The 14,354-nt window shown below is 33.8% G+C and overlaps 1 protein-coding gene across 3 annotated transcripts in view; it reads right to left on the bottom strand.

Moving 5' to 3' along the window:
* LOC128015698 (neuronal growth regulator 1-like) overlaps nucleotides 1–14,354 on the bottom strand; it is a 109,455-nt gene that overhangs the window by 57,834 nt on the left and 37,267 nt on the right. For all 3 annotated transcript variants that reach the window (XM_052599749.1, XM_052599750.1, XM_052599752.1), the window contains exons 3-4: nucleotides 12,279–12,404; nucleotides 5,427–5,558 (exon numbers count right to left, since the gene is read on the bottom strand). In XM_052599749.1, the coding sequence (XP_052455709.1) occupies nucleotides 5,427–5,558; nucleotides 12,279–12,404 (258 nt within the window). The remainder of the gene's footprint in view (nucleotides 1–5,426; nucleotides 5,559–12,278; nucleotides 12,405–14,354) is intronic.

Below are 14,354 nucleotides of genomic sequence, written 5' to 3'. Positions count from 1 at the left end.
CATTAGAGGCAGCGCATGTATGAAAGTGGAACTTAAAACTAAACATCTGGTGTGAATTCCAATAGAAAAAAAAACAAAAAAACATTGTCGCATATACAGAAAAGACAAACTGAGCTTCATGACATCAAATTTCACATTAGAACAGTGTAGATTTAAAATGCTGCAAAAACAAAGTCATGGTAAATTATTTAATTATATGCAGGACTGAGCAAAATTTAATTACTCTTCAATTTATGATGAAATATATATATAGTAGTAATATACGTATAATATATATGTATATATATATATATATATATATATATATATATATATATATATATATATATATATATATATATACATATATATTACCAGTATTTAGAATTTTGGGTGCTAAAAAATGAATGGATAATGTCCTGGCAGAAAATAACAAGTACATTTTCTGTTAAAAAGCAATGTTTAAAGAGCCACGCGTGGAAATATTTAACATTTTAAATTAAATTAAACTCTCAGTGCAGCACAACCATGGTATGCTAAATTATTTTTTTCATTTAATTTTCTCTAAATGTGTGATTTGGCTGGAACTGAGCACCAGGTCTGGGAAATGTTTACGTGAGGCCAAATTTCAGTATGTTAGGAATTAGCATGCTTACCCAGAGATACAATCGCTGCACACCAGCCAGAACAATAACAACTTTTTTTTTTTTTTTTGCATGAATGGAGGTTACAAATGAAGGTTATAAACTGGAGGTCATAATGTGCATTTAAAATGTTAACACTATTTCAGTTAGCTGAGTGATCTACATGACTTTCATAGAATGCTGACAGAAGACTATCTGAGGAATCACTAGGGAATGAGTAGCAACAATAACAGTACATGATTCAAGGTGTTTGTCACACATGGACCCATTAGGCTATTATTTACCGCAGGTCAATAGTTGCAATACCTACAAAGATTATGCCATTGACATCAGGGATGCAAGGATACTATATTTTCCAGTTTGATACCAGCACAGTTTTTTTTTCGATCAATGTAGAATTTCTATACTTCTCTATGTTGACCCGATCATCACTCTTTTGTGTGTTAAGTTTCAATATAATGAAAAATAACAAATTAAAAAATATATAATCATAATCTATGACAAAAATACTATTATAAACTAGGCTGGTGGATAATTCAGCAGCAAAAGATACTCTAGATGCTAGAAAAATCACGGGTGAACAATAATTTTATAAAACCTAGTTAAATATTTTATTTCTAAATAAAAGTGAATAAGTCTAATGTGAATTTTTCTCTCAGCCATTTAAATTATGTTAAGCCTCAAAGTTCTGCATAATTAAGGGCTCAGCCACTTGAGTGACAGGTGGATTGCCGCTGCTGTCACAGCCGTCGAGCTGGGTGGGCGTGGTTTCAGCATCTGGTAGTGACGCTCTGTGACACGCTGCCAAGATGGGTACGGCCACCTCCACCCAGCCGGATAAAGGACTGCAGTAAATGGCACATGTCCTTGTGGCTTTACACATACATGCGCTAAATGCATTAAAACATGCACAGAATTAGTTTTTTTTTTTATTAAATAAATTTAATTATTTCAATTAGTGGACATAACCTGCAATTAACCTGGAGGTCAGTTCTGCACATACCTAAAAGCTATAATTATTTTCAAACCAGATTATTTTAGCGTGCATTTAATTATGCTGATTACCCTTGAAATGTCAGAGTCGAGTCACACTATCTGCATTTGTGTAAGGCTAATAAAACTACAAATACAAAGAAAATGTTGCGGATGTCACATCACTAATAGTTCTGCCCATGCAAAATTTTACATGATTTTTACACGATTTTGTAAAAATCTTTATTTACAACTAGCATGTTTAAAAAAAAATTATTAGCAACCCAAAATCAGAATAATACTACTTGATAAACGCAATGAAATGATGATCCACCATATTATATTGGTAATATCCTGAAATAACGCAGGGATTTTTTTTGAGACGGTCAAAGTGGTTGAATAAAATCCTATTAGCGCTGCACATTTCACAAGGATTTCTTTACTCAAGGCAATGGGCACTGGCAGAGTAGTGCTCCTGCATCCTCCTCACTTTTATTTTTGGGACACAATGGTGAGATAACACTTTTCTTCTAAATCCAGCATTGAAACCTCCATTCCCGCTAATTTTTCACCCAGCTGTAGTGGGTAAAAGTGCTTTGATTGATACATTTGGATTATGTCTATCCCTTTTCCTGCTCTGAAAAAAGAATATTGCGAAAGGAACAGGATCTGCTGTTAAAGCTTCCATTAGATGTCCCTGTAAATCACTGTGAATCAACCGGTTCCGGGTGGTCTTTAATACCTGGAGAAATCCATCCGCTTGTGTAAATGCCATGTGACTAATCACTTCAGAGCCACAGGAAAATGTCATGACAATGCTGAATGGCACTACAAAACACAGTCCCAAAAATAAGAATAAATAAAATAACAAATACAAAATATTAATATTATATATATATATATATATATATATATATATATATATATATATATATTAGGCATTTGGTTAGAAATTTTGAATATATATATTTTTTACAAATATCAGTCATCAATTATGACTTGTGGTTTTGTTATGCTGTCGGTCTGTTTTCTGTTCTGAAGAAATAAGGAATTTCCTTTTTTTTTTCTTAGTATCTCTGCTTTATAAACATTATCGAAAATCACAATTTGTTTAGTGGTTTTGAAAGAAGTCTCCTAATGTTCACAATTTCTGCATTTATTTGAAGAAAAATACAGTAAAAAAGTAATATTTTAAATAATTACTACAACTGAAAATAATTTTTTTTCTATTTTAATATATATATATATATTATTTCTTTCTGTAATGGCAAAGCTGCATTTTCAGCAGCCAATACTCCAGTCTTCAGTGTCACGTGATCCTTCAGAAATTATTCTTAATCTTGCTGAATTGGTTCTCAAGAAACATTTATTTATTACCATCAACTGTTGTAAATAGTTTTGCTGCTGTGAAACTGTAATACACTATAATTCATAGTTCAAGTTCTGAGTAAGTAATATATATATATATATATATATATATATATATATATATATATATATATATATATATATATATATATATATATATATATATATTCAGCAAGGATGCACTAAACTGATCAAAAGTGAAAGAAAATACATTTATACTGTTACAAATATATATATATATATATATATATATATTTATTTCATATAAATGCTTTTCATTAATTAAAAAAGAATCCTGAAAATATGTATTATTGTTTCCACAAAAATATTAAGCACCACAAACTTTGTTCAACATGTCAATGACTACATCTGAATGGCTGTCAATGTAGAAAGATGCCCCCAGATAGACATCAATCATCAGGGGCTAACTGGGCCATGCTAACCAAACAAACCCCGACCCCTCGCCCCAATCCAGCCAGATAAACTCAAACATATGCAAAATAGAGCAAAAACAGTGGCTATAAAATAAATGGATTGCTCACTGAAAATGGTCATTAAGCTGCAGAATTGCAGGCCAGCAGACTCAGCACTGAGCCATTCCTCTATCTTCTCAGCTTCACTCCTCATTAGATATTGTCAATACAATCGACAGGGAGGAGATGTGATATGACTTATGACTTTATCCTCCTCATCTAGCCATTCCAGCTTAAATCTTGACATTTCCAAGTGGTTATCTGCCCATAAGTCTGTGTTTGCATGATAGTAAAGGGAGCTGGCTTTTGATGGTCCGAACACCACATTTATTCTGGTGTGAGTGTTGGCCTATCTGATTTATGTGCTCTCGCTGTGCCGTGATTCAGCATATGGTATATACAGAGACTAAGAGATTAATGATCCCTGTGACCGCAGATGAGACAAAATGACTTAAAAGAGAAAAGAGGAGGAAGAGAAACTGTCAAGAGTCCTTCCCTTTGTATTTGGTGGGAGGCAGATCCTCACTATGAGCATGATGGTTAAAGTCAGTATAATTCATTAATGCTTGGAGTGCTCATTACTGTCTCTTCACACTTTGAGAGAGCCATTACCTGCATAATAGAAGACTCCGTATAACACTGAGACCATTCCTCACTGAAAATTAATCATCCCATCCCAGACAAAAAAGGGAATTCTCTCGTTAAATATTAAGAAACTCCAGTACCATGAATTCTATTCTAATTTCCACCCCAGCCTACCTTGGAGATAAAGAAGTAAGATTGTAGTTTTGTTTCAAAATCTAGCGACCAGCCTACAGAGGCAAAATTCAAGCAGCACTGCATGTATTCTTTGGGAAGACAACAAGTCCAGAATTTACTGCAATGAGCTGAAACTGAGTTCAAGATGGATGACAGAGTGTTCTTTTAAAACTTGACATACCTAAGATACTATTAAAGGTTTTATCAATAATATTATTAATTTTGTTATATGGTTTTGTCATTGGTAGTAATTGTAACTATTTTTAGAAATCTTTATTTTGTTATGAGTCCACATAGTCTTTATTCATTTTTATTTCAGTTTTAGTTTAAGTTATTTTAGTACATCAAGTTAATCAAATAAATAAATAAAATTGAGAAATGTTGGCAACCAGCAAAAAAATTTTTTATATATCTTATTTTTATTAATACTTTTTTATTTTTTTTTCAAGTAACACAATTTTTTTTTTTTTTTTGGTTTTAGATTCAGTTAACTATAATTACCTTAAATTACTATAATTATATCAATATAAATATAATGGTAAGACTTTATTTTAAAGACCAATTTTCGTATGCTTATTAGCATGGTTATTGGCTGTTTATTAGTACTTATAAAGCACATGTTATTGCCTCATTCTGCATTAATATATTTTAGATACCAGAATCCTACCCCATACCTAAATGTAATAAGCAGCATATTATGAGTTTATTAAGGCAAAAGTCATAGTTAGTTAATAATGAGATTTGATCCATAAAAAACTATAGTATGACCAATATAATAATAAATAACATTGCATTATTAATATTATAATTATATAATATAATAATTCTTTAAAGTAATTATGTAAAAAAGTCTTTATATTTAATTCAGTATGGAAAATGTTTCAATATAGTTTAAAACTGACATTTGAACATTTACAAAACATTAACAAAACATTTTATTAGCTAAGCAACATGCTAACACCATACTCTATTTAAATCATCTGCGAGGCAAGTTTCCTGTGTGCTTCTGAGGAGACTGCTATTTATATGATGCATGGAGTTGCTGCCTATGTAGAGCTTTTCAAATATCAGTTAATGCAGTAGGCAGCTGACAGCCTCACTAGGTTATAGAACAGAGCAGGTATCTCCAGTAAGAGGGAAAAAAGACTCAATGTCATTGTGCATGTGATTCTACACCTTCTGTCAGTAAACAAGCAGAAACAAAAGAAGTAGTACAGAATATGGTACTCACAGTTTACTGTGACTCTCACGGTCTTGGTATCGGGTGAAGCAATGTCATTTTCAGCGCCGCACTCGTAGTCCCCTGCTTGATCCCGAGTGATGCCTGTGATATTTAAATACTCCCCACTTTCGTACTTCCTGGCTGTGAACATAAGAAAATAAACAAGCACAATCCTTCAGAAACATTCTTTTGCAGGCATGTAGTAATTAATGGCTAAATGCTTAAAGGTACAAGCACCATTGAGTCTCAACAGCCAGGAAATGAAGCCCAAGTGCACCCAGAAAACTGAAAAAAGCTTTATTAAGGCACATAATTGCTTTTGCAGACTCCCCTGTGAGTCTGATTCACACAGGGATGAATACTGTTGGCGTCAAATACTGTGAGGAAATCAGAACTGTGCCAATATGAAAAATATGACTTCGAGTTCATTGAGTAATGAGAGGCAATATAGCACAGCATGGGGATGCCACGCTTCTATTGGACTGAAAACCTCCCCAGGTTATCTAGACCAGGATCCAACCTTATTGTAATATTCCTCAGTGAAACCTATTTATATCCCACTTTACAGAGAGGTGAATCTTTCTCATGGTACAGAGAGGTAAATCCTGGCATACGGGTGAGAAGTCTGACACAGCAAAACCCCCACAGAATAAAAAAAAAAAAAAAGCACACAGAGCGATGCAAAAAAAAGGAGGATGGGAAAGCTTAAGAAGGGGTGTGTTTTTACCAAGTCTTGTGTAAAGCATCACAGAGCTTCAAGATCAGACATTAAGAAAGCTTAAGGGATAGTTCACCCAAAAATGAAAACTCTGTCATCATGTACTCATCCTCATGTCATTCCAAACCTTTTACCATGCATTTACAAAGAATAAATAGAAAATGGTAGTTAAAAAATACAAATTTTGTGGTTTACTCACTATATTGCAAATCATCTGAAACCATCTGATAGATTTGTATTTCAAACAGATGGATATTTATGTTGTTATTTGCTGATATCTCTGTCCAGTGAACTGTGAACAGATGAGACCAGATTACTGAGCCAGTCGAGCTTGAGAACCCAGTATCAAAGTATCATTCAGTTTGTTTTGGTAACTAGATCATTTGATTCATTGAGAGGATCTGACTTTAAAGATCGATTCTTTCACAAATCAGATATCGCCTCCTCTATTATAATCTTAAATGCTGATCTGTTCCTTGCACAAATATCATTCTGCTACAACACTAATAGAAACAAGAGCTTGAAAATGATTCAATCCTTTTGTAATTTCCATAAATATGTGTGTTGCATAAAAACAATTACACCTGTAGCCACGGTAAAGGCGACAGAGGGGTGGCCATGCTGAGATTTTTTTTTGGTGGGGTAGTGGATGGGGTGCTGCTTTGTTAATAAAACAGTTTACACATATCATATAACTTATGATATGTGCCTAATAATGTTTTAATGTACCAACATTATGAACACTGTAAGATGTTTTAGTTCTGTCTCTCTTTACAGTAAATTCTTTAAATTGAACTGTATCAGAACAGAACAAGAATTTATATATATATATATATATATATATATATATATATATATATATATATATATATATATATATAATTCTAATGGATAAATATAGTTGCAGTAGCTATAATAATATAGGCTTAGCAATAAGCAAGAAAAAACTTTAACGAAACAAAAAGGAAAAGTTGGGATAACCTCTCTAATTAGCCACAAATCAAAATGTGTCCATATTTGCGATGTAGCCTATTTGAAGCTAAACCATTAGCCTATTTATTAGGTAAAATAGGCTTTGTAGTTCACGCGCGTTCCAGTTTCGATAGTAAAATATCGTAATGAGCAAAAATATTCCACAGTGGACAAGTGTTCACGCCGAATGTCTGCGCTGTTTCCAATAAATGCATGGGAGACCTTCCCAGGACAGTACACTGCCTCACAGACTGAAATAAGGTCACCCACTAGAGACGGCATGATGCAGAGGTGAGGGGGAACAGCCCCCTCTGAACCCCCACCCCCCGTGGCACAGACACTGTCTGTATAGCAGGTAACAAAATGAACAACTGAACAAAACATTTTTCCTTGCCATTATTAAGGAACTGACTAAGATGTGTATCTGAGCTGACAAGGTGCTATTTGGCTCCCAATGCTTTACAAATGAACAGAGGTGAAGACTGTAAAATAGGATAAATTGTATCAAACATATTCATGGAAAACAACCCATATTTGCCTATACGAGATGAAAAGGACATCAGAGCAAAGGAAGTGAATAGTATGAAATCTTTCACACATAACCTTGTTTTCCCACCATTAAAACTACATGGTGTTTCGATTAACAGCTAATAGCCTTTGACAAAAGACCAAATATAAGATTGAAGCCAAGTAGTATATGGCATGCTTTTCTTAGAATGTATTTGGTATGTAAAATGTATAAAATAAAAAATATTAGATGAAAATCATAAATGTTCCCTTGGCAAATGACAAAAGTTGAAGGTGAAGTTCTAAACTAAAATAAAAAGAAACTAAATATAAATATAAAAATAATTATAATAAAAATGACAAAACCAAATAATAAAATGACTAAAACTAAAGTGAAAAAATAATACATATAAAAAAAAAATATATCTTTTTTGAAATAACATCATTTTAACAAGGTGCTAGAACACCTGTGTGAAATGTGAACGTGAAGAAAACTGACTTCAACCATCTAGTAAAAAGACCTTGAATCCAGTTAGTCCCAATATTACAAAAATAGCCAAGAAAAGTGTAGTTTCTGAGAAAAGCCATTTATTTACAGTCAGATATCACTTGGTTTGAGCTTTTGCACCTAATGAAATGAAAACCACACACATTTATCGGTGTATACTTTTTCAAGGCAAACTGTGTATTTTAAATCACAGCAATGCCAATCATCACATTAATAAAACAACTGTTCCCAGGTAAAAGGCGAACTTACAAAATTAACAAACATTGCCTACAACATACCATATTTCTTCCTCGAGCTAAACACCAGAGGGATCTTTATCAGTGATTAACTCATTCCATAATGCCCCAACTTCAGCGATTTATTTTCTTTTTCCTAACAGAGACTTCCAAATGAATCATCATTTATCTTACTGATTACACCAAAAGAGGAAATTAACATGGTTTAGTGACATTTAATAAAGAATGGATTCCTTTGTGAAATCAACCTTTGTTATGTCAACCAACTAGTTTGCTATAACCCCCCCCCCCCCAAAAAAAAACACAAACTGAAGCATTTTAGTGGCTTAAGGGACACCGATTATGTGCCTGAAATGTATTCAGTGTAAACTTTCCCCTTATAATCCGCAATCTCGACTGCCTCCCGTATTGTGCATGTTAAGGGTTATTTGAAAAGCTCAAGACAGACTTGTCGTAGCCACTGGGAAATGTCACTCCAACCAAATTAGCCAAATCACAGCCAGGTTAATCTAGGATTCCACACTGTTCTGCGCTAAGTGCAGTCACAGTAAGCACTTTCACACATTGTGTGGAGAGCACAAAGTACATTTCCTTGAGGTCTGCCTGCTGCTGATATGATGAGCTCTGGTGAAGAATGCATTATGGGCTATGGTGGCAGTTCTCTGTATATCTCTTCTGTTAACCCATGAGAGAATATTGCGGCAGTCCAAATGTTGCATTATGAGAGGCTTCCCCCAGGCATTCATTGAGTTGTCAGCAATGAACCATCAACCATCATTCAACCGCCACACATACTCGCTCGCTGGATCGTGCACACAAAACGCACATGCACCTGAACCTCCTCCACTTTTCTATTCCCGGTATCTCACCTTAACCCTGATAGCCTCCTCATTGTCCCAAAGTGCCCCAAAACAATAGCTGAATATCTATCCAAGCACTTTTTAAGAGCTGGTCATTGTATTGAAACAATTTGGCGATGTTTAGACAGACTGTCAGTGCCGAGTACAGAGCTATTGTTCAGGAAACAAAAACCAGAGTAAAGACAATTTCGAGAGGCAGAGGCATGAACAAAAGATTGACAAAGGACAATTGAACGCTTTTCTGTAGCCTTATCATATGAGGAAAAAAATCAAATCTGAACTGTTATAGTCAGCTATTTGAAAGGTCAGAGTTCCTTATATCCCGAGGTCTTAAATCACAATGGAAAAAGCTTATGAAAGCATGTGTGGGATCAAGCTTGCTGGGCCAGACTGTACAGAGAGCATGAGGCCGCCCTGTAACCTCAATACATCTCTATATAGAGTTTTACTTTAAAGTTTTTTCATCTTAATCTAATCTACAGCATTTGAAATCATGTCTGTAAAGCAATTTAATATGTCCTGACTACCGAAAGTGTTAAAAAAGTGTGATTTAAAGCTTAGACAAAGAACTCCACATTTGAAGTTCTTTAGCTCTCATTTAAAACCTACAGCAGTGAGAGAGGAGAGAGTGTGTTGTATACTTGTGAGTCAATCCAACATGATCATACGTAATTTGTGGTTCTAGCACATATATGTTTTAGAAATTGAAGCGTACATTATTGACGGCAACTAAAACAAGCATTTTGTTTATGAACAGCTTAGTAACATATCATTAATTATTGAATTAATGGAGTTGATTTTATTGTATTTAATCGATGGCATTAAATATGTTCAACTGCATCACATTTACTTGCATTTATGCATGCTGACATTTTATCAGGTTCATTCTGTACTGTATCATAGTAAAATGTGATAATACTGTACAAATATATATTTATATTATAAAGGATTCATGCTGTGAAATTATGTTTCTAAAGTTGTAAATACATTTTCCTTTTAGACTATGTCAGTACATCCATATTGTATGCTTTACACTAAAATCAGAAAATTCTGTCATCATTTACTCACCCTAATATCCTTCCAAACCCGCAAGACTTTGGTTAATAGTCCAAACACAAATACTGTTATTTTTAATGAAATCCGAGAGGCTTCTGTCTATTCATTGAAAGTTCATGTAATCAAATCCTAAAAGATCCAAAAGTTATAAAGGCATTGTAAAATGAATGCATAAGAATTGACTGTTTAATCCAAGACTCTAAAAAACAATGTACTGTATTAATTTAATTTGTATTAATTATTTTATTTATTTTTTTATTTTTTTACCTGTATTTTGATTTTTGTACTTCATTGCGTCCGTAAAATTAATGTCCTGGTAATGAGCTGCCAGTACATTTTTTGTTATTTAACAAAAAACTTTAACTTCTTTCAGTGAAGTCTTGTATATAGATATGATTGCTTTATATGATGAACAGATTTCATTTTGGCTTATTTATTCCATATTAAAAATTCCATGTTTACCATTTGTGATTTAGAATATCATTAAAATTATATTATATATAGAATAATATAATAAAAATATCTTAATATGTGCTTCAAAGATTAATCAAAGTCTTATGGGTTTTAAGCGACATGAGGGTAAGTAAATGAGTTTTTTATTTATTATTTATAATAAATTGGTTGAGCTATCTCTATGAGCATACTAATGCGATCCAGCTGCTCAGTCAAGTACCATTTACAACAAATCCTTCTTGGGGACCAAACCTTTGAGTCAGATTGAAATCTGTTCATCATTACGAGTCAGAGGTCTTTGAGAGGTCTTAAATGCATAATGTCTTTAAAGGGTCTTTAAGAGTAAAAACCCAATTTATATTGATGAAAAATCTATATTCTAAGTCATAATGAGAGGCACAGAAGTCAAAGTTCTGATGACACACACACACACACACACAAGAAATTAACGAGGCCAACTTCACTTAAGAGTGTTTCAGCAATTAAATCTAGTGGCCCTAGGTTGCAGGTTCAACCTCCTCCAGGGTCATTCAATAACTACTGGAAATCACAGTCCAGGAGCTGCAGTCATTACAGTGCTGATGATTACCATAGTGCTGCCATATGTGCACCAAATACTGTTATACGTGATGGTATGTAATAATGAATTTAGTCTGAACATACTGGCTTGTCCAGAGAGAGAGAATTTATATATATAATGTCAGCATGTGAATCCTTGACAATATCACAGAAAATATTTACAAATTGTCTGTACATCACAACCTTCAGTCGCAGAGGTAGCAATATTTTTCAAATGTTTATATTGTCACTTAGCCTGAAGAAGAATTGTTCAGGCAAATGACATTTTTTGGGCAGACTGAATCTGTTGACCAAAAGTAAAAGTTCACCATATGCAGGAGAGTTGTCTAAGGACTTTTTATTACTGATGCACTTATCGTCTGGTTTGAAGTGTTTCTATAATTTGAAGTATCCTACCTTTGGTAAATAGTGGTTTCATGACGCTTCAAAGTCTTTTGATCAGAATCTCAAAAAAGCAATTCAATCACAAAATACACTAGAGAAATAAATAAATATGGCAGTCCAAAGATAAGTGAAGCTGACTTCAATAAAAATCCACAAGCACTCAAAAATACTGCTGTGCACTGAATTTTCAATTTGCTTTGAAAATGTGCCAAATTATTATTTTTTATATATATTTTTTATTTGATTTGATATTTGGTTTAACAGCTGAATATAAACTATGAAAAGTATAGTTGAGGTTGATGTATCCTCACATGTTGTTTACCCTGCAGCAGAGTGATGACTTAAACTAAGAATTCTTTCTGAGAACATCAGCAAATTGAAGCAATAATTAATTAAAAGCCTTTTCATAAACTCAATTCATTATAGCGGCTTTCAATAAGAAATGTTAGTTTCATCACCATAATCTTCTGAGCCTCTAAACTGCAACATGAACACTCATGAAAGACATTCCTACTGTGTTTTAGTCAGTCTCATATTCTGTCTCACTTGCAATTGCATTGGAATGCATTTTAACTGATTTGAACTCACCTGATGGGGAGATGTGTTTCCAAGAGATTTTGGGCTCTGGTTTCCCACTGGCTGAGCAGATGAGTGAAACATTGCTGCCTTCGTTTACCGTAATGTCCGATGAAATGTCATAGATTTTGGGAGGAACTGTGAAACAAAACAAACAGTTAGATTGGATCAAGAAAGTCGTGTATGTGAACAACAACAACAACACCCATACAGTTTCAGATGTACCCAACACAAAAATCATTTTCATTGTTACAGCAGGACCGAACCCCACAAAAATATTTCATTTGTTTTTAGAATGATACTCTGAGAATGTGTGCCAAATTTCATGGAAATCTGTCATTTTATTAAGGAATTACATCCGTTTACATAAGACCACACCTGATGTTTTAGATAATTATTGACACTGGGGAGTCCAGAAAATCTTATTCTTATGGTTTCATTCTGACAGGATAAAAATCCTAGGATTAGCCTAGTTCACAACTGTAATTATAAACTCTAAGTGTAATCTGATTTAATAAATTATAATATACAGTAGGTATGCCTAAATCATAAGGCAAGGAGCGTGATGATGTAAAATTTTAAGTACAAGCAAAAACTATAACACGTTTCTACTATCTACCATGGTTTTGTATTTATTTTCCATAATATAATAATGCTGACAAAAATGATATGATTCCCAGAATTTCCTGCTTGGACCTCTTCTGTAATCAAACGTCTGATTTGGAATGCTTCATGGAACTTTAGTTAACATTTTGGTGATGAAACTATAGCATTTTTCTGGTAGACATATAGAAGGCAACTACATACTTTTGCATGATATTATGGGTCACATTGCATCTCACATTCACTACAAACTTTAAGAAAAAACCTAGATGCAAATCTGTCTTTATCCTACCTTTCATCACACAGGCCCTCTACTCTTTCTCAAAACCACCACTGTCAGTTGTCAAGGGGTTTATGAATAAATGTCTGACCTCCTAGTTATGCTTTCCTATAAAAAGAAAAGGCAATAAATGTCAAGAGTCTGCAAAATCAGCTATTCCCTTTGAGGTTTGGCTGTGATTCTGTGCCAAATTGTTTGAAGTGCATTGCATTTAACTAGCCTGGTTCTGATTCTTTGACTCCCTCCTTCCAATATAATATTCTAAACACCATGCATTTCCTGAGGACCGATTTGTAATGACCAAACTTTCTCAAGAGCTATTAATATGTTATTCTCAAACAGTAAACGGAATTGTAATTAACATATATTTTATTGAAATGTCAATTAATAGTTCTCCTAACAGGCAGAATCCCCACTGCATCCATGCATAACCAGAAACAATATATATAATCATGAATGATTGCTATTATAGAATTAGAAATACTCGTCTGGGAAAAATCAATTAGAAGAAAACAAGACACGGACAAAAACTAAATAAAATCCTTTGAAGCATACAGAAGAGAGCTTTCAAGTTTTCAAAGTAATGGCACTATTTCTTATTTCCAAGCAAAAGGACACCAAACATTCCGGCATTTGTAAAGAAACAGCAATATTATTTACTCCTACACTATTTGATCTCCAGTTTAGGTCTTTCTTATCTTGCTTTTTGTAATCTGCTGGCACTAAATGGCTGAGTTGAAATTCTAATGAACCCTTTCATTGTTTGAAAGCACTGCTCTGACTCTCACGCTCTCCACTGCACTTTACTTCAACATTCCTCCCACTGTTGACAAATGTCCACAATCACCGATAGCACAAATGGAAAATGTTGCATTCGTCTACTGATCATACCTGCCTTCAACAGGATCAAGACCCTATAAGTCAACACCTGAGTAGTCAGGTAGCAGCCTTTTAAATGAGATGTGGGGCCTTTAAACTGAACCTGTGTGAGGAAACATCAGTTTCATCTCATTGCCATATATTCTAGAACTTTCTCTGTAAATGCTCACCTTGAGATTTGAAGTCTTTTTTCAAACAATTCTTTACTTCTACAATGCAATAATGGCAAAATTGTGTTGAAACAATTGAGCTTTTGGGCTTATAAGTTGGCAGGAAAAAAAGTCCAGAGGATTTGGTGCATTGAAGGAATATCTCTCATTACCGCC

The sequence above is a fragment of the Carassius gibelio genome, chromosome A6, assembly GCF_023724105.1.
Source record: "Carassius gibelio isolate Cgi1373 ecotype wild population from Czech Republic chromosome A6, carGib1.2-hapl.c, whole genome shotgun sequence".
Classification (NCBI taxonomy): domain Eukaryota; kingdom Metazoa; phylum Chordata; class Actinopteri; order Cypriniformes; family Cyprinidae; genus Carassius; species Carassius gibelio.
Note: the sequence above shows the minus strand (reverse complement) of the source record. Positions and strands in the feature narration are given on the sequence as shown.